Below are 21762 nucleotides of genomic sequence, written 5' to 3'. Positions count from 1 at the left end.
GCAGCAAGCTAACCTACCGGTCAAAGCATCTGCCCCCTGGTGGTCAGTGCACATCATAGCAACTGGTCAACCGGTTGACTGCCCCCCGGTGGTCAGTGCACATCAGAGCAAGCGGTTGAGCAGCCTTAGCATATTATGCTTTGGTTGGATGGAAACTTAGCATATTAGGCTTTTATTATATAGGATGTCCCTCCCCCAAGAGAGGGACAGTGCTGTGCCTGAGAAAGTAGAGGGACGATAGCATTTGAGATGAACCTTCAACTCTCTTCAATAAATTTTCATATGTTTATCCAGTATCTGTTGAGCATCTAATATCTGCCATGCACTGGGCAAGTTGATAGGTGGACAGTGTTACATAAAACAGGCCTGGTCCTTCCTCACATGAAGCTCACAAGGACAGGCAGCGGTGTTATGAAATGAACGGTGTGAGTGATGGATGAGGAGGAGAGTATAGTCGGGGCAGGCTGGCTTGAAGAGGTGGTGTTTAAACCAAAATGAGGAGTCAGTTATGCCAAGAGCTAAGGCGGGGGCGGTGGGGGAAGAGGGGAGCTATAGAGTGGGAAAGAATAATCCAGGCAGAGAGGTCCACATGCGAAAGGGTCCAAAGCAGGAAAGCATGTGGGATGTTGGGGAAACTGAAAGGAGGCTAACACATAGAGGGAAAGAGAAGGTAGCAATGGGTGAAGGGGCGGTTAGGAGAGGGTTAAGAGATTTGGGAAGGGGGCCTCGTGATGCCAGGGCTTTTCCTTCCCTTATGCAGCAGCTGTATTCTAGTGTATAAGCAAAGGTTCCCTCTAACATGGCATGGAGTATTTATTACTCCTAGTTTAGAAGTTTTTCATAAGGGGCAGGAAGAATCTGTCCCTCCCAAGATCCTGTTTGTATTCATTGGCTTGCCTGTGGTTCCTCCTTCTGTCTGTCACATCAAACTTGAGCTTCCTGCTGGACTTGGGGTTTGGAGACCTGAATTTGTATTGCAGCTTTGTTAGAACTGCTGTGTGCCCAAAAGATCCATAACTTGTCTGGGCCTCATTTTCGCCTGTATATGGGAATGAAACTGATCTGATCCTAGGGTCGTTGTAAAGATCAAGTAGAATATCTTAAAATGCTTTGTAAGTCATGAAGTGCTTTAGAAATGTGAGGTATCTTTATTTGTTCAAGGAAATATTTATTACCAATGACATCAAATAACAAGTTAAAAGCAGAGCATTCTACCAGGGAAGGCAAAGTGTCCCTTCCAGATAACTGAAACGGCAGATTCAGCATAGGTAGCTAGCTCTCCTTCAAGAGCTTGTTATAAATGCTATTCTTCTTTTTTCTTGTACTGGGCTAACCCATTTCCTCTCCTTCCTCCTGCCATCAAAAATGGTTTGCAAAACAATCCATTTCACTTCTCTAAATTCCAGGACCCATCTGATATGGAGCCTGTGAGCAGAGTTGCTGCAGTTTTCAGGGCTTTGCTTCCCAGCAGACCTTACACTCCCAGGAGTGTATTTAATTGGGTTTGGGGGAGGAAGGCAATCAAGGACACTGAGCCACTGAAAACAGTCACCAGCACAGAACCAGCCCACACACTGCCTACACAGGGCAGTTTCAAGGCTAAAGTTTTAGGCTTTCCTTTGGATTAAAAAAAAGTTGGTTTTATACAAGCACAGACTTTTCTAATGTATTTATTGATTTGAGAGAGAGAGAGAGAAAAGTCAGTTTTTTTATTGTTCCACTTATTTATGCATTCAGTGGTTGATTCTTGTATGTGCCCTGACTGGGGATAGAACCTGCGATCTTGGAGTAGTGGGATGACACGCTAACCAACTGAGCTACTGGCCAGGGCAATAAGACGCATAAATGCTTAGGAAATAAAGTACACATTCCCCCCACCCCCCCGGCCCCCGCGCCCCCCATGGAGTTTTTTTTTTTAATTGTTCTATTTTGACCAAAAAAAAAAAGTGATAATAAGTACAGTTAACTATTCCATGTATAGATAAATGGGGAGAGGATTAAAAATGGCGGCAGAGTAAGTGGATGCTGCACGGACACGCTCCTAGGAACGAACTGGTATTACAACTACTAGTAAAATACAGAAAAACTTCCTGAATAATCAACGGGCGGGAAACTTGCAGGAGAGAACCCTGACAGCTGAGGACTGAAAGTGGAGACCGCATAGAGACTGGTTTATTGCATGTAACATTATTATATTTAAAATTGTTTTTCTTGAAAATAAAAAAAAATCAGAAGAAAAAAAAGATAAATGGATAGTGTATAACATAGTTTACTAGTGTTCTTTCTCTGCTCTCATATGTTTCCTTTTTATTATTTTTATTTTCTTCATTATTTTCCCCTAAAGTAATGAATGTGCTCATTGTAACTAATCAAGCAACTGGAAGATGTATAAAGAAAGAGTGATTCTCTCTCCTCCCTCTAGTCCCCATTTCCATTGTTTGAAATAACCAGTGTCATCAATCTGGTGTTTATCAGTCCATACCTTCTTCAAGCTCCTATATAAGTGGATATAGGGTGTGTCTGTGTGTATTTGTTTGTCAGAATGGGATCATACTTTTATTATTTTGCAATTTATTTGTCCCAGTAACTAATACATTACAGGTAGGTATAACTCCAACTCACTCTTGTAATTATTCAGGGCTATAGATCTGGAGGTATTACAATATATTCAGCCATTCATCTTTGAAAGATATTCAAGTTCTTGCCCATTATTTTTTTTCCTACTACAATATTGTTTCATTAAATAAATGTCTTCACATACAAATCCTCTACTGGTGCTTTTATTTTTACAGGTTAAATTTCCAAAAATAGTATTTCTGGATCAAAGGGTATATGTTTTAATATTTTAATAGATAATACTATCCTACTTTAAAAGGGGTCTTAATTTACATTCTCCCCAGAAATATATGAGTAGTACTTCCATTTCCCTAAATCTCTTTTTTAAATATATTATTATTGATTTCAGAGAGGAAGGTAGAGGGAGAGATAGAAATATCAATGATGAGAGAGAATCATTGATCAGCTGCCTCTTGTACGTCCCCTACTGGGGACCAAGCCCATAAGCCAGGCATGTGCCCTGACCAGAATCAAACATTGTCCTCCTGGTTCATAGGTCGAACCTCAATCACTGAGCAACACCGGCCAGGCCGTTTCCTAAATCTTTACCAATATTAGATATTCGTTCCCTTCTTCTCTCCCACCCTCCTCCTTCCTTCCCTCCCTCCATCTCTATTGTTTTATTTTGTGACCAAGCTGATGGGGGTGGCAGGGGATGGTGTCTTAAGGATTTTTACTTTGTATATTCCTTACTACTAGTGAGATTAAACCTTGCTTCATGTTAATTGGCCATTTCACTTTCTTCTGAGCTTCCTTCACCCCATTTTTCCTGGGAATTGTTAGCTGTTTTCGCAAGTTGTAGGAGTTGTTTATATATTTATATATCAAGGATTCTGTGTGTGTTGCAAATATTTTTTTCCTAATCTATTATGTTCATTAATTTTTTTCACTAAATTTATAGAAAATTTTAACTTTTTTATTGTAAAATATCTATTTTTGATTTTTCTCTTCATAGTGTCTAGATTTTTCACCTTGTTTAAGAGTAGTTTCTACACCTTAAAGTTATATAAATATTTTCCTAAATGTCCTTCTAATACTTATATGGTTTTAATTTAATTCTGAACCTTTAATACCTTTAAAGTTTATGTTTATACATAGTGTGAAGTAGCAGTTAAGCTTTGTCCTGGATAAGCCAATATCATTTACTAAATAAACCATCTTTTCTCTTTTGCATCGAAATCCCATCCTTTATTGTGTCTATTTCTGGAATTGCTAGTTTGGTTCACAGACATTTTTTACCTGTTCTTATGTTAATACCATGTCTTTTTATTATAATGTTTTTATAATAAATTTTTATTTTCTCATAAAAAATCCCCTAAATATTTATTTTTTATAATTTTATTTCCTACTTCTTGGCTAATTTTTCTTGGATATTTATTATTCCCATATGAACTTCAAAGTAATTTTATCCATTCCCTCCCCGTTAATTCCAAAACCCCCCATTAATATTGTTATTGAAATTTAATTAACATTATGCCATAATTTTGGAAGGATTGACATTTCTTAATAATTAGCCTTTTCTACCCAGAAGCATGCTAGCTGGTTTGGAATATATTCATCCTATTTGTATATTTTGTTATTTTACCTTTAAAATCTCAGTAGGCATCATGAATATTTTGTCTAAAGTAAAACAGTATTTCTGTGTTTGTCCTGTATAATCAAGAACCTTATAAAGTTTTAATTCTTCTCTTCATCTTCAATGTTATTCCTATAAAATATGTACTACTGTCAAATATTGTCAAATTTGTTTTTATCTCCTCATTAGCTGCATTTTACTTAATCAGTACTTCCTTCAATTTACCAATACAATTACTAATTTCTTTGCTCACTATTGATTCTAAAATCTCACTTATTTTGTGTTCAGTTTCTTTCTGTTGGAGAATGTTCTTGAGTCTCTGAATGGTAAACTTGCTCAGTCTTTGTCTAGAAATGTCTTTTGCCTTCACTCTTGCTATTTTTAAATTGTGGATAGTCTGCATGTATAATGATCATGAAAGTTGTGCATGCCTCTTTTAAAGTTTTCAGTCAAAACAGAAATTGTTAATGTAAAAAGTGAAAGTCTTTCATTCCCTTCCCGCCCCCCCCCCCCCCCCCAGTTTTTGAGTCTCAGAGAGAACTACCGTTTATAGTTTGCTCTACGCTTTTTTTCTGTGTAGATACAAAAAAAAAGTTTATGTACACAAATGCTGTACTTTTTTAAAGCACAGTCATGTTCATACTTTCATTAAAGAGCAATAATGTATACCATCTTATACTACTTTTTAACAATACAGCATGTACATCTTTCCGTGTCAGTACAACAAAATCTCCCTCACTCTTTGGAATGACTTTATAGTTTCTCATTGTATGGATATGCTATTATTTAACTCTTTTCTTATTAACATTTACGTTGTTTCCTCTTTTTTTGCTTTTCCATATTATGTTTTACTGCACGTATTTTCATTCATGTGACCCTCTCTACAGTATAAATTCCCAGGCGTTTGACTGACCCAAAGGGTGTGCATATTTAACATGTTGTTAGATATTGTTCGCTTGTCTTCCCAAAAGATTCTTTCCGTTTACAACCCTGGAGTATGACGGGCTCTAATTATTTTTTTTCTTCTGGTTCCTTAGAATTTCCACACTGATTTGTCAACATTGGAAAATCTGAAGAGATGCAAGCAGGAAGAAGAAACTAAACCAGGTGGGTAGTCATATTGTTCACACCACTCCACTGTGGCACCACGAGTGTTTGCCAAAAAACCTTTATTTCTGTTTGAAGAAAGAGAAGATGGAAGCTCCAAATGAAATTAGACAGGAATTTTGGCCCCATGAAGAAAAGGCAGGATGGCCCTTTTCAAAGGTTATATGACATCACACTGCAATTTCACAGTGATGATTCCATTTACAGACAGTTTCTGTATAGCATCGGGAAGAGCAATTGCTTCTGATGGCTTAAAAGAAAATGGTTTCTTTAGCCATCTGCTTAAGCAGATGGAATCATACACAGGAGTTTTTACAAATATGGGTATGATGTCAACTTTACTGTCTACCAGTTGTTTGCTGTGAAGCTATTTTCACAAAGACAAGGGCACACTATTGTGATTTTAATGCTGTGATAGAGGAGCAAAAGCAAGCAAAACCCAGCCCAAAGAAACGAGCACTGTCCGCTGGACTGTTGAAGAGAGATGGCTCAGGTGCCCTCCAGTTGGAAGCAAAATGCAATTCATAGAACAGAGTGGCCTGAAGTATGGCCACCTTGAGTCAGTGTTTATATTTGTATGGCATCTAAACATTTCTGGCGTAGGTTAATAGTTTTTTACCAGCTTGTGACCCATGCTTCATCCACTTCCCCTACACCCCTACCTGCCCACCCCCTTTCAGCGCCATCTCCTTGCAGTTAGAGGAGAATCTCCAGCCTTTGTTTCTCTGTTCAAGTCCTAGTAGTCCCGGGAGTGTGGGGGATTTCCAGCTCCTTTGAATTCCCCTTCATGGCCTAGCCATCCTCCCTCACCTCTCCCAAGAGTCCCCTTCTCCAGCTGGCAGCTGCCCTGGAGCTGGAACTCCCCAGCTACTTATCAGCAAGGCTTCTGGGCCTGGCCATACAGTAGCTTCCCAAACCACCAGGCTTGCGTCCTGTTCTGACTCAGTGCCCCTGGGAATCCCCTGGATGCAGATGTTTGTGGTAATTAGGATGTGGCAGTCTGTCCCAGGACTGTTTATCTGGCCAGGGACAGTTTAGGAGGGCAAGCCTGCAAAGGGCCGGCTGTTTCAGCTGCTGTGAGAACGTCGGAGGCTAGAGCCACCTAACCTTGAGAGTGCTTGGGTTGTATGAAGTCTAGAGCTGGGCTTTTTAACCTGGGCTTTCTGGTTGGCTTCTGGGATTTTGGAGCCCCTTGTAACCATGGGTACAACTTTGTATGTACCCATGCCTGCACACGTGTGCGCGCACACACACACACACACACACACACACACACCCTTTTCTGAGCAGAATGTCCATTGCTTTCCTCAGATTCTCAGGTGTGTCTGTGACCTCTGAATTGTAAGGACCATTGGTCTCTAGAGAGAGCATGAAGTATTGTGGGCCACTGTGTATCCTTGGGCACCAGCCTGTCAGATACCAGGGTCATGTGAGACCTAACCAGGCCTGTAGGCTTTTCTCTTTAGGGTGAACTGGTATTACTAAAACTCAGAGCCACCCCATGGATGTTCCAAAGTCCAGTCATGAAATTGTACCCCCAGCCCCTGTTTTATTTCACCGAACACACTGAGTATACTGAACATACTGTGTGGATTTTCAGGCTTAGGGTCCGTAGCTCACAAGGCAGCTAACTGACAACATCAAGAAAAGTACTAGTAGCTAAAATTCAATCTGGGTTACCATTTCCAAGGACAGAATTAAATGCTTTATGCACATTATCTTATGTAATCCTCACAGCCCTCCATTGAGATTGGTTCTGTTATTTTACATATGGAGAAACTGAGGCATAGAGAGATCTAGTAATTTTGCAGAGCTCACACAGCCAATAAGTGATCACACTGACTTCAGTAAGTGATACATGACCAGAGCACGTGAATTTAACCACCAAGCTTAAACTAAAATTAAAAGGCCTTGTTAGAAGAAAATAAATAAGCAGACAAAACATGGGGCTGTTTAGTGTAGGTCAAACAGCCCTGTATGTTATAATACTGAAAGCATTGCTGTGTTATACCAGATTTTAAAAACTATGCTCTCAGCAGTGATCTTAAATCATTAAGGAAAGGTTAGGGGAGCCCTAACCGGTTTGGCTCAGTGGATAGAGCGTCGGCCTGTGGACTGAAGGGTCCCAGGTTCGATTCCAGTCAAGAGCATGTACCTTAGTTGTGGGCACATCCCCAGTAGGAGGTGTGCAGGAGGCAGCTGATCGATGTTTCTCTCTCATCGATGTTTCTAACTCTCTATCCCTCTCCCTTCCTCTCTGTAAAAAATCAATAAAATATATTAAAAAGAAAAAGAAAAGGTTAGGGGGAGGTAGAAGAGGGCCAAAGGGAGGATAAATGGTGATAGAAAGAGACTTGACATTGGGTGGTGAACACACGATGCAATATACAAATGATGTATTATAGAGCTGTACACTTGAAACCTGTATAATTTCATTAACCAATGTCACCCCAATTAATACAATAGGAAAAAGAAAATGTTAGCAAGTTGTACCTTAATGCATTAGTGCAGCCGTGGGCAAACTACGGTCCGCGGGCCGGATCCGGCCCATTTGAAATGAATAAAACTTAAAAAAAAAAGACCGTACCCTTTTATGTAATGATGTTTATTTTGAATTTATATTAGTTCACACAAACACTCCATCCATGCTTTTGTTCCGGCCCTCCGGTCCAGTTTAAGAACCCATTGTGGCCCTCGAGTCAAAAAGTTTGCCCACCCCTGCATTAGTGCAATACATGAGAAGAATTTCTATCCATTATAATTCAAATGAGTTTTTATAGCTTTATTATGATATAATTCACATACCATACAATTCATCCATTTAAAGTGTACTATTCAGTGGCCTTTAGTATATTCACAGATTTCTGCATCCATTACCATAATCAATGTAAGAACACTTTCATTACCCCAAAGAGAAACCCCACACCCTTTACTTATCACCCTCCCAGCCCCCCAATTCTTCCCAGTCCTACTCAACCACTAATCTACTTTCTCCATATAACATTTGATTCTTAAAAGAGTAACAGTGTGGGAATCTTGGTGATCTGGAGTGAGTCATTCCCTAAAGATTAATTACACAAATGAAATTTGACTCAATGTCTTACAAATGGTTTTATTAGCTAAGAAGCTACAAGCTCAAATTTGGAGTTGATGTAGGCAAGAGACAAGTTTTTTTTCTGAGTAATTCCACTTACCAGCCTCACCTGTCAAATAGTCTTTTCTCAGTGCCTGTCTGTAAAAGGGTGATGGCTTTGTGGGCACACATTTCTCCATTGGCCTCTGAACCAGTGGTGGTTAAGCACGGGATCTTTTTTGTCATCTGAATCGCAGGCTTGGTTTCTCTCTGCCTTGCTGTAGTTGTTGATGAGAAGGGCACTCATATAGAAGCATGTCACTATGAAATTCAGGAGGCAGCATGCACAGAATCCTGTCAGCACACTCTCTTGAGCTGTTTCAGTTGGCAGATTCTGTGTATATCTCTCTTGACTCATTCATTCCATCATTCTTTTGAGAAGCATTTATTAGGTCTGTGCAGCAAGCACTGTGGTAGGTGCTGAGTAAATCACTCTGAAAGTCCGTCTTCCCCATTATTATAGTACTAGAGGCCTGGTGCACAAAATTCGTGCACAAGTGTGGTCCCTAGGCCTGGCCGGCGATAGAAGCCCGAGCGTCTAACGTGGTAAGGCAGGTCCTAGCTAACCCCTGGGCCCTGGGCAGCACCTGGGGCCGTGGGCCCCCACACACCCTCCTCCGCCTGAGTCATGGCACCCAAGTCATGGCGGAGATGCGGAGATGCGGTGAGTGCAGCTGGACACTGTGGGCCAGGGTGCAGCATTGGCCTCTGGGGTGCCCAGTGGCGTAGCAAGGAAGCTGGGCGGGCAGCGGCCTCTCTCCCGGCCGGCTTTACAGACCAGCTCCTGCACAAACCCACAGGGAGCCCAACTGGCCCCTGCAGTCCCGGCGGCTACAGCCCAGCTCACCTGGAAGACACTGTGCCAGTGTGGGGTGGGCTCCTCGCAGGCATCCGGCACCTGAGTGCGGGGGCTTCCCCTGCACTCAAGCCCTGGCATCCCGGGAGAGGATAGCAGGGGGAGTGAGTGAGCTCGGGTGACACCCAGCATTTTCACTGCACCTCCATCCCCGTCCCCGCCAGCCCCCCATCCCCAGGTAGCCAGCGAGAGGTCGCAGCATGTCACCGACGCCTGCCATGTTCCGCGCCACCTCCTGGTGGTCAGCGCACGTCATGGGAAGCGGTCGAACTCCTCGTCAAATGACTGCCTAAGGGGGCAATTTGCATATTAGGCTTTTATTATATAGGATGTGACCTTCTTTGACCCAGGTGGGGATTGCCATTTGAGATGAGAAAAGCCAGAGGCAGGGAGTTTGATAACAGAACAGTTCTCTGATGGGGATGAGACAGCTGCTGTATCATCCACATCAGGGCAGAGCCATCACCGGAATGTGCCATCCTAAAGACTGTGCACTGAATCAGGAAGGAGGAAATGCAGATTCAAGTCCTGATTCAGTCACTAGGAGAACCTTGGGTGATTCATGCCACTTCTCTGAGCCATGGGCTCTCTGTTGGGAGGGTTCAGTAATGCAGTGCCTCTAAAAACACCGTCAGTGTCATTGCTGGGAAGAGTCGTACTTGTAAGGACTGAATGAATGACTGAAGTAATGAAGGAACATGCTGTAAGTCTCAGTGCTAGAGTAAATGCTAGCAGCACAGATGACTAGGAGGAGACAGATATGAATGAGAACAAAGGAGAAACCTCCCTGCTTCTCCCAGCCAGTCCCCTCCTGCCACTTTAGCCCCTTTATGCTCACCTTTTTCTAGGGGTTCCACATCCTCTGCTTCCCTGAGCCAAAGAGAGGTGCCACCTTTGAGGCCTTGAACCTAGGAGCCAGCCAGTCTTGGATGTGAATCCAGGGTCCAGTATGTCCTAGTTACGTGTAAAAGGGATTTAATGACGCTGGGCTACTTGAAGCATAACTAAGACGATATATGGAAAACACTTGTTACCATGTCTGATGCACAGTCTATACAACCCCTAAATGGCAGCCATTTTTATTTTGTTAATTATCATTGTTATTTTTTTTGTCAGGAGCCAGGACTCAGATAGTTATTTTAATCACTGGCTTGAGAGGGTGGATGTTCTTAAGTTCTTATTTTGTCTGTTTATTTGTTCATTCATTCATATGAATTTATTTATTCTGCATCTTCTGTGTCAGGAACTGTGCTGGGGATACAGGGACAAATAAGGAGAGCCAGGGTACCTGCTCTTCTTGGAACCAGCCGGGCCCAACCGATGTGAACAAATGCCTCGGTACCTGGGTCGTGCCTGGCTCATGGGACACTTCAGTATGCGTTTGCTGACTATTGAGTGAGTTACAAGTGCAGTGATGATTAGGAAGGAGAAGTCAAAGTGCTCTTAGTGGCAGAACAAGGAGGTCTTATCTCTTCTGGGTCAGAGAAGAAGGGGTTCAGGCTGAGGGACCTCTGCCCTGGGCCATAGGAGTTACACAGGACACTTGGGCTGGGGGCTGGCAGCCCCAGGAGGACTCAGTGCCGGAGGTGACGGGTGGAGGACTGGAACACTGAACCCAGGGGCTGGGAATCTTGTATACAGTGTGTTAGTGTGGGCTCCCTAACGACACCAGGAACTTCCCCTCAAGGGCACATTGGTGCTTTGCCATTTTCATATCCACGGCATCTAGTCCCAAGCCCAGTACACACTGAGTGATCAGTTAAATTGTGTTGCCTGAATGAATGGAGGAATTCATTAGCCTTATGGAGCTATAAGATCTTTCATCCTCCACAGTAGGAGTGGGGCATGCTTTCTATGGCGCTCCGGAGAAACGAGAGGCCACCCAGCCCTGGACGTACCGTTAGAGATCTCTCTGTTCTCCATTCCCACGGAGCACGTCACTTCCAGTGCCTGGTGGTCTAAAACAACAGCAGTCATTTATCATCTCTCGTGGTTTCTGTGGGCAGGAATTTGGCAACAGCTCGGCTGGACAATCCTGGCTTGGCTCTCATGCAGTCGCAGTCAGACGGTGGCTGGTGCTGGAGCAGCCAGGGGCCAGCCCAGCTGGGGTCTGCTAGCCTCGGCTTTCTCTGTGCTCTCAGGACTCTCGATGTGTTCCCCTCGTGGGGTTGGTTTGGGCTTCCTCACAGCATGGCAGCCTCAGATTTCTTAGATGCAGCTCAGAGCTCCAACGAGAAGTGTCCCAAGAGAGAGCCAGATGGAAGCTGTGTCACCATTTCTAACCTCATCTTGGAAGTCACACGACGTCACTTCTGTTGCATTCTCTTAGAAGCAGTCACCATGGCCAGCTCATTCAGTCACCTCTTGATAGGAGGAATGTCAGAGCATTTGAGACATATTTCAGAGCAACCATAGAGATGCCCGTTTCCCCCTGCGTTCCACACTCAGACCCCCGAGGCCTGAGGGAAGAACCTCGCCAGGGGGGCCAGCCTGGCCTGAGCAGAGCTGGGGTCAGTCCAGTCCCGGACTCTGGCTGGCCTGCTTGGAAATGACCTCACTTTCCCTTCCTGCCCTCCCTCCACACTGGGATGGGAACTGCCAGTGATTGGGAACCAAGTTTGATATGTAAACAGCGGGAGACCAGGGAGACCCAGCATGGTCCCCAAGCAATAATTCAGCTGGACCCTTCTGCCTCTTTCCAGAGAAGCACAGACTTTCAGGGATTGAAGAGTTAGTATCACTGTCCCAACCCCCAGGCCTGCCCAGGGTGAAATGTAGCTGCCAGGATGGTAAGAGTTGTACAGTTTGTACCTGAAAATAATTTTACCATTGCTGTGAAGTTAGATAACAGAAATTAGAATGGTGGCAGAATTCAAAGAATCATCAACCCAACGTCACTAAAAAGGTTCTAAAGGTTTTTGCCTCTGGCTGAACATTCTGAACAGAATTTTGCTTAAGCCAGGGTAAAATGCACCTGGGTGTATGTTTCCATCAGCATTATTGAATGTTTTCCTGGGATTTTCATTGCTTTCTTCCTCTTCCTTCAGAAATGCCTTATTATGTGGTTGGGGATAGAGGAGATCGAAGGGGAGAAAAGAGAGTGGACACTTTTAAAAGACCCTTACTGTGTAGCAAGTATGATTAACTCATCTCCATGCCTCCAAGCCTATAGTACAGGCTCCACCCTGTCCACACTCCGTGGATGTATGACCTTGGGCAAGCTACTTAACATCAGCCTCCTCTTCTGTAGAACACGAATAATGCTTCCTCTTCTTAGAGTCGCTGCAAAATTAAATGGGATAATGCCTCCAAGATGCTTAGCACAGTCTGGCATTCAGTAAGGGCTCCATACACACTGGCTCTGGTCAATGCCAACCATCTTTCAGGGCAGTTGTAACACCCCCATGTTATAGAAGAGGAACATGCAGTCGGGTGTCACTCAGCTGTGGAGTCAGAAGCTGAGGTGACCCCACAGTCCTTGCTGTGTCCACTGCACCCCGCAGGAGGCCAGCCAGGCCTCGACATGCACTAGTGGTGGGCAGAGGAACTCAGGAGCCTTCACTCCCTGCAGGGCCCCGTGTCTGGGTCCTAGAGCAGGAAAGTTTGTAACGTCGGGGCCCCGAATGCACTTAGGAGGCTCTGAAAAGAGCAGAGTGACAGAGAATGTTCCAGGCAGAGAGAACAGTCTCATGGAGAACCTGAGGTCAAAAAGAGTCAGCTGGTTTGAGGAATTAGACGGAGGCCAGTGTGGTCAGAGCAAAATGGGCCAGAAGAGAGTGGAGATGAGACAAAAGGTCACAGAGGAAGGCAGGGCCAGATCCATGCAGTTTCAGGGGCTGGGCTAGAGGTTGGCTTTTGCCAGACGTGGCATGAAAGAGCATCAAAGGTTGAATGAAGCAGGGGGATCCCAGGACCTGGTGCCTGATCTGAGGACAGCACCCTGGCTGCTTGTGGAGAGAGTAGACCTTGGGTGAAGACCAAGTGGGAAACAGGGACTCGACGAGGGTGCTGGTGGGAGACGGTGGAGACCAGGAGGTGCACGCGGAGTGGAGAGGTGGGCAGACTCAGGCTCTGTGTGGGGTGGAAGAGACAGGACCCGGTGACAGGCTGTACACAGTGGAGGAGGAGGAGGAGTCCAGGATGGCTCCAGATTTCCAGCGTGAGCAGTGTGGACAGATGTGCCCTCACAGAGCTGGGGAAGCTGGGCGGAGCAGGCTGTGACTTGCCATGTGAAGTTTGAGATGCTGGTGAGATAGTGGAGGACACGGAGAACATGCGAACTAGGCAGTTAGATTCAGGAATCTTGAGCTCTTAAAACAGGCTGGGGGCTATTTGGGGATGTCAACACATGCTATTTAGGGAAAAGTTAAGAACCCCAGGGAGTAAATAAACGGAGCAGAGGACCCAGGCCTGGTCCCAGGGCCTCTAACACAAAGGTCCCTAATGGAGGAGGCACTTGTGTGGAGGCCCAGAGGATGTGGTGTCCCGAAGCCCCTGGAGGACAGAGTGGGGGACCTTCCAGCACCCTGCCCTCCCCTCACGGAGTGGGCTCCCACCGCCTGTCTCTCCACTGCCTGCCCTGGGGCTGTTGGGCTGGCCCTCCCAGAGGTCAAGGCCCTGCCTGCCAGCCCCCAAAGGAAACCTCACCAAGGGGCTGTGCTTGGAAGGGACCGTAGGCACTGCCCTGGCAGGACGGCTCCTCTGGTGATTTCACACTGGATGTGCCCCTAAGGCATTAGCTGCATGCCCTGCCCTTTGCCAGGTTCTCCGAATGCGCTTCGTTTGGGGCCCTTTTCTGTTCGCCTCAGTGCCCCTCTGGCTCTGGCTGCCCTTCACAGAGAGAGGCCGCTTCCCTTTGAGTCTGAGGAATGCCAGCTCCGTGGGCCCTGGTGTTTCCGTCAGCTTTGCACAGTCCTTCCCTCGGAGAAACTTTGGAGAGCATTTGCCCCACGGGACCAAGTCCCCTCTGCGCTCTGCGTCCTCCACGAAACGTCCGCTTTCTTTTTGTATGGTCTCTGCAAATATTTAATTTTTAAAAAGAAAAAACAGGAAATGACCTTTGTGGTATATTTGGAAAACAATTTGGAGCTGTAATGGAATCTGCTGTGCACTGAGGACTCAGAGCTGCAGACTTTGAACAGACGGGGTAGCTTTTGGCAGAGTCCGGAGCCTCTTCAGTTTGCAAAGCTGGGGGAGAACGAAAAACTCAGGGAGAAGGTGGCTTCCTTTGGGGAAACCTCCACCAGAGCAAGCACCTTTCGGAGCCACAGCCTCTAACCCTGGGCCACGAGGGAGAGTCTGAGAACCTGAGTAGAAGGCTCCTCTCTTTTGAAGGGGCAGTCAGGGTCAGTCAAATGCCTCACAAGCATCCAGACCCCAGGAAGGCACCAACACCCGAGGGCGAGGAGGAGGGAAGGGGGATCACTCTTACCACCCATTAGGGCTTGAGCTAAGATAGATCTTGGATCACCGTAGGCCAGATTGTCGTTAGCTCTGCCTGGATCACGCTCCATCCAACTTTATTATAGATTTCAGCCCAGGGTCACCCCCCCCAAGGAGGTCTCCCCTGACCATATGATCTTTAACTGAACCTTCCACACACAGAGAACACTGTTCTCTTCTTCCCAGCACTTACCACAATCTGTGACGGTAGATTCATTTCCCTGGTCAGTGACTTTTTCTCTTTTCATTATAAATGTCTTTTTAGGCTTCAATGTATACTCCATACCTGGCACAGTGCCTGCAGGGCATGTAGAAGGTGCTCAGAAAACAGTGAATGAATGGATGAATGAATGAATGAATGGCATGTCAGGACTAAAGAGACTTAGAGATTATATCTCAACCTGGAAGCTGGGAGAGAGGAAGGGACTCCACAAGAGTCACCCTCCTGCATGGAGAATGAGCCAGACCTTGGCCACCATTATGATGCAGGGCTGCACACCCTGTGGCCCTTTCTACCCTCAAATCTAGAATACCACTCATTCATCAAATATTCATTGAGCTTCAACTACGTGCTAGGCCTCTCAGATATAGCGGCGCACATGCCAGCCAAGTCACCACTTTGTAGAACTTACATTTCACTCAGCACCATGAAGCACAAAAGAAGGAAGTATATAGGTTTTGGCCTTCTATGTACCATTAAACAGTAAAAACAAAGGAGTTTTACTGATATCACCCAACAAAAATGGACCATTCTCTTGCTTTATTGATTGATATGATCAGTGCCTGGTGGCTTCAAGGTGATCTGGACTTGTTTTCAGGATGTATTTGTAAATGAAAAAACAATGGAAAACAATTTTCTGTTTTATTTTATTTATTTATTTATTTATTTATTTATTTATTTATTTATTTTAAATATATTTTATTCATTTTTTACAGAGAGGAAGGGAGAGAGATAGAGAGTCAGAAACATCGATGAGAGAGAAACATCGATCAGCCGCCTCCTGCACATCTCCCACCGGGGATGTGCCCGCAACCCAGGTACATGCCCTTGACCGGAATCGAACCTAGGACCTTTCAGTCCGCAGGCCGACGCTCTATCCACTGAGCCAAACCGGTTTCGGCAAATTTTCTGTTTTAAATAAGGAAAAAAGAAGGAAAGAAGGGAGGGGTGGAATGAGGGAACGTGTGTATTGCAGAGTATCTCTAGGAGGACACAAGACGATGCTTGCCTGGGGAGGGTGCCTGTGAGAAGCCACCATAAATTATTATAAGCTGACTTAGTAAACACACTGACTTCGTGGCTCAAGGATCTGGGAAAAAGTCGAGATTTCTTGATGCCTTTTGTCAAGTCACTCCCCGAGAAGTCCTGACAGTTTACACTCCTATGAACAGCCTGAGAATGACCAACTCAGAGGATTCTTTACTTCCACATTTGCTGCTGACTTTGAAGAACAGAGTGAGGGAAGAATACAAATGTTGAAGAGAAACAAAACAATGTGCTTGCACTGCGAGTCAGAGAGCCCCCAGACACAAAGCCCAGACCCGTCCTTGGAACCGCTGTTCCCAGGGGATGCAGTAGGGCAGCCAGAGCTTGTCGGCTTGGGTGGTGTTTCCAGGACTGGGCTCTGACCTTGGCACACTTCCCTCTCCAGCCAGGAGGGTCAGCCAGGCAGAGGCGGCAGCTAGAGCCCAGGGCGTCTGTTCCTTTTAGCTGGAGCCTGTACCTCCGTCCCAGTGTCGGTTCCTAGCGGTACCAGGCAAGAACGTCAGCACAGCCGCCTACAGTGGACAGAGCCTTTGGCCATAGCCCGGAGGAGTCGCTTTATCGTCCCGTCCCCACAGATAGGAAAAGAGGGGTAGTGGGAAGGCAGACAGACCGACCGGTTCACATTTAATTTGAGGAGTATTATTGAATGTCAGTTTTGTGCTGGTCGAGAATCCGAGGATGGAGCAGCCAGAGCCTGTGGCTTAGCTGCCAGGATGAGGCTTTTCAGTCGGGCGGGCGAAAATCCAAATCCAAATCCTTATTGTCCGGGAGCCAGCACTCCAGTTGGAGGGACGAGCTCAGACTGCAGGGCGTGGGGAGATGGTGTGGCTGCACAGGTCTGTGCCTTCTTGTGGGCAACAGGCATGTCGGGAGGAAGAGGCTGGGCCTACGAGCTAGAGGGGCCCAACTGGGATCTTTCTGAGTCGTGGTTACACATTTACCTCACTGACCTCAGGGAGCTGTTGGGACAGTTAGTGAGGTATGGGAAACAGAAGGACTCGGTAAATATTACCTTTACTGATTGTTAGAATGATCATCCTCATTCTGTTATTACCGCTGTGCAACAGGCCATTCCCCTGTTGTGAAGCTTTGGGCAGTTTACCCAGAGGGAGAGTGCAGGACTGAAACTGCTGACCTGCAGAAGGAACCACCCCTGGGACTTCGGAGAGGTTTTCCTTGTTTGTTTCTTGCTGAGGAGGAGCCCAAGCACTACCAGGGCAATCTCTCTCTCAAGGCAGCCAAGGCCAGGCTGGGCGCGCCCTCTGCTGGGGCTTGGGGGGATTACCTTAGACAGAATGCAGCCCCGCCTTTAACAGATGGGGTAACAGGCAGAACCAAGTTCACCGCACAGGGTCACTGTCTTTCTCCTACTACTGGACACCTCCTGTCTCCCATGCCTAATCTTCGAGTGCCCCAGTTTACGCAGGTGTCTCTTCTGAACTAGGTATTGGGATGTGGTTCTAGGCAGCCCTCCTCTCTCTGTCCCTCTGTCCTCCTCCCTTTACCTTCCATCGCCTTCTGTCTCACACACACACACATTCCCCAAAGCACTTACCGAGCCCCACCCTGGGCACTTTGGGGCACATCTGCCAATATCACTTACCTTCTGAAAGCATTACACAATAACTTGAACGGATAAAAGCTTCTACCTTTACACAAATATTGTCTTAGACGAGGAAGTTCCCCTTAGTCCCAAAGAATCACACGACACCTTTTTGGGGGTTTTTTTTCTGCTCGTATCTGCTATCTTTCCCCACAGAAACTGGGTTTTATTTTAGGTGTTGTTTTGCAACCTACATTTTGCAGTTAGCAAGGGTTCTGAGATAAACTGTTATGTCAGTACTGGTCCATCTGGTGTGTTTCTTTTTATGAATACTTTATAAGTCATGTAATGCTAGCTTCCTGCTGCACATTCAGGTGGCCCCCAAGGTTCGCCATTACTGACCACAGGCAGTAAACACCTTCACCCTACAGAACATGGGCATTTTTCACATGATAGCGATACTTGTTGGTAAGGGTGCAGATAAATGGACAATCTGATGTGCTGCTCGTGGGAATATAAATAGGAACAGTAATGAATTTATAAGTTTTTTCCCCTCATTGTTTTTGTCATTACCAGTTGATTCTTGAACTGTGTGGGTCCATTTACACGCTGGTTTTTTTCAATTGACCCACACATTTCGGACCTACATTGTTCAGGGTCAGCTGGCAGTTGGGAATCTGACTATGCAGAGGCTAACTTAAGTTATATGTGGATTATTGACTGCACGGACAGTTGGCACCCCTAATTGTCCCACTGTACGTTCGGGAAGGCAACTTGGAAATGTGCCAAAGCAATGTTTTAAAATCATTTCATCCTTCCATTTAGCCCAGCAATTCTAGGAATAAACTCTAAGGATTTACATAAAGACCTAGTAGTGTCTGAATGGTGTGAAATTGGAAAGTACCTCCATGTTCTTTTCTAGGGGACAGATCAAATCATGGTACAATGACGTGTTCCAAAGAGTAGGCTACAAAATACAATGTATAGTATGAGCCCCACATAATTTTCCAAATGTATATGGCTCTTTATATGTATGGTTCTCCTCTCTCTCTCGGCTATATAACTAACCACCAGGGGAGGGGGTTAGCCACCATCTCTGTGGCCTTAACTTCTGATCTCCTACCTTTCCTCCCCATGCCATACCCCATCTCTCTTTGACCTACTCTGCTTTTCCCCTTGAAGGGCTCACAAACATCTCAGAGTTAATACGGTCAAACAGAACTCTGAATCTTCACCCGCCGTCACTCCCCAAAGTACTCCTCCTCTCAGGAAACCACACTTCTGTCCACCTACTTTCCCATCTCAGAAAGCTCTCTTCCCCATCAATCGAACACCAGGTCCTGTTGATGCACCCTCCAAACTACATTTTTGTCAAGACATTGGTGTTGGAGACCCGAGCTGTGTCTCCCTGCAGATGCACCCGGACTCACTGCCCTCCTGCCCTTGTCCCCACAGGCCTGAAGAACAATGCGACAGGCATGATGGAGGTCGAGTCCTCCTACTCGGACTTCATCTCCTGTGACCGGACAGGCCGTCGGAATGCAGTCCCTGACATCCAGGGAGACTCGGAGGCCGTGAGCGTGAGGAAGCTGGCTGGAGACATGGGCGAGCTGGCACTGGAGGGGGCAGGTCAGAACCCTCCAGCACTTTTGCACGTCTCCCTGTTTCCGCTGCTAGACAGCCGCCACCCAGCCCTGTGGCTGCCACCTCATGCCCAAGCTCAGATACCAGGTGCTCAAAGGGGCTTTCTCTGACAGCTCTCATTGGCCCTCCCTGGTCACATGACTCCTCAGCACTCTGATGAGGTCTCCTGGGTTTAAATAGCAGCTCCAGGAGAGCAAGGGCCTCTGTTCCGCTGGCAAGAGCAGGTGTTTGGCAGTCACAGGCTGAGTGAATAAGTGGAGGAAACCGCATCTGCTATCCCCTCTGTGATGCTCCTCCCCACCATCTCCCTCCCTTCTTCCCCTCCTCCTCCCCCTTTGAGTATAGAACAGAGAAGACTTTGTGGGGGCATGGACCAACCCTGCCATGTTCTTTAATCTGGACAAATATGTGCAGAGAAGTGGGTAGCTTGCTCAGGGTCACCAGCAAGTTAACAGAATGAGAATCTGGTTTCCCCCAGCACCTACACCCCTTCTCTGTTCTGTCAGCACCCCCTTATGTGGCCCACACTCCCTACCCAGGCACGAGCTCCACCCGTCACCCTGCTCGCCTCAGCTCATCCTTCTCCGTTGGTGCTTCTGGTCCAGCCAGAGGAACGTACTCTGTTTCTTAAAAGCCCCTTATGGGCTGAACACCAGGCTGCCGCTGTCCAGTCCTCCCTGCCTTCCCCTGCCCTGGCTTTTCTCCTCTTTCTCAGAAACCCAGCTGCCCTGACCGCACCCCCTCTGAGGCCGGGGAAGGCACATCCTCTCTCTGCCTCTGTAATCGCGCACAGCAGTGCCCCTTCTCCAGGCTGTGAGCTCCTCCCACACAAGATCTTTGTCTTGTGCCCTCGGTGCCTGGCAACATTTGGAACATGGTGGAGGTGCCTAGTCAATGGCTGTTCACTGTCCAGCTCTTGACCAACTGCCGCCTGGGCATGCTGCCAGGGCTTCTGTATCCTCAGCTCTGGTGAGCTGTTTCAGTCTCCCTCTACCTCTGCAGTTGCAGCCACTCGTCATGGGCCCAGGCCCTTCTACAACCTGTTTACCCATCCAATCCAAACTCTCTGAAGTGTCTCCCAGCGGGTGCCTTTTCCTTCCAGGGTGACTTGCATTAAAAAGGACCTGAGAGGAATAGTGCTCACTTCAAGGAAGTGAAGCACTCAGGGTGGAGTGCAGGCCAGACTGGCCGAGGAGCCCTGCTCGGAGCAGGTTCCGCAGGCAGGCCCTCCGTGCTATCCGAGGGACAGCTCTTACCGAGGGAGTAGCAATCCAGAGAATCTGATCCCGCTGCTCAGATGTTTGCTTAAAGCTTCCAGGAGATTGATGCACAGCAGGCTGTGTGCAGACCTGTCTTCCCTGGTATTTTCTTACGTGAGGAGCACAAACCTTTCCTTCCTTGGCCTTACAATGAGAAACAACAGACAAGGCCCGAGGAAACGAGTACACTGCCTGGCAGGGGGTAACGGTGACGCATCTTCAGATGGTGCTCTGAGATGGGCCCCAGAAGTCCCGAGGGTGCTGGCTGGAGCGGAACGTGCCAGGAGAACTGGGACTGGCACAGAGGAAGCATTGCCATTGGCTGAGACATTCCCCTGTGTCAAATGGTCACGTGCAGGCCCAGCACTCCCCTTCATGACAGGGAGAGGTGTCATCATCCTCACTTTATGATCAGGAAGCAGAGGCCCAGAGAGATTAAATGTTGTTCATGATTCCACAGCAAGGAAATGGCAGAGCAGAGATTACTATGGAATCTAACAAGATGCTTTCTACCTGCTGGGGCGGGTGGCTCAGGGCCAAATAAGGCATTGCAAGCTGGGAAATTTGCCCAAAGTGCCATCTAAATTGTCAGGCCTCTGGAGAGGGCAGAAGGGCCCTCCGGGACCAAGCCTTTGCCATGAGCACCACCAGGATAGGAGGTAGCCTGGCAGAGACACAGATGTCCACATTCTGCCTGCACCACTTGCTCCTACTAACACCTGCTTCCCAAGACTCCTGCAAGGGCACAGTGAGGCAGTGTCGATGGTGACAGGCCTTTACAAACCCCAGCGATGCTGTTGGCAGGAGGTGAATTTCCTGGAAGGGACACTGGCTCCCTCCATCACTGATCTCAGGCAAATCAGTTCACCTCTGTGAGCCTGTTTCTCACCGGTATCAAGCCCCGAATCACACCCCAGGCTGCTGGGTGGGTTGCATGGAGCTCGGCACAGGGTGGTGGTTCTTAGTCATGGGAAAGGCTTAGCCTGAGGATGCAAAGACAGAGGCCAGAGAGGGAGGTTCGGCTGGTCTGGTGAGGACACCGCAGAATGGAACAGTCATAGGCTCCACACCTAACCCTGATGCAGGCCATACCCTGGTACTCTCCTGAGCTGGCCTAGTCTGATGCCTTTTCCTCATGCCCTTTTCTGTCTTCTAAGAACTACCATTCGCTGAGCACCTGTTACTTGCTGGGACCTCCCATTTGCCCTCTCCTCCTAGAGAACCTGCACAGCCCTTGACCCTCAACAGCCCTTCGCCTGTTGCTTTTAGCATCCATCCATGATCCTGGCCTTTGATTGATTTAATGATGCTAGTAATGT

At 46.9% G+C, this 21762-nt stretch overlaps 1 protein-coding gene across 4 annotated transcripts in view; it reads left to right on the top strand.

Annotated features, from left to right (window-relative positions):
• Window positions 1–21762, top strand: part of PKIG (cAMP-dependent protein kinase inhibitor gamma) — a 72681-nt gene that overhangs the window by 49999 nt on the left and 920 nt on the right. For all 4 annotated transcript variants that reach the window (XM_059706994.1, XM_059706991.1, XM_059706993.1 and 1 more), the window contains exons 2-3: window positions 5230–5299; window positions 18996–19169. In XM_059706994.1, coding sequence (XP_059562977.1) covers window positions 19019–19169 — 151 coding nt within the window. In that variant the 5' untranslated portion in view covers window positions 5230–5299; window positions 18996–19018. The remainder of the gene's footprint in view (window positions 1–5229; window positions 5300–18995; window positions 19170–21762) is intronic.

The sequence above is a fragment of the Myotis daubentonii genome, chromosome 8 (genome assembly GCF_963259705.1).
Source record: "Myotis daubentonii chromosome 8, mMyoDau2.1, whole genome shotgun sequence".
NCBI lineage: Eukaryota > Metazoa > Chordata > Mammalia > Chiroptera > Vespertilionidae > Myotis > Myotis daubentonii.
Note: the sequence above shows the minus strand (reverse complement) of the source record. Positions and strands in the feature narration are given on the sequence as shown.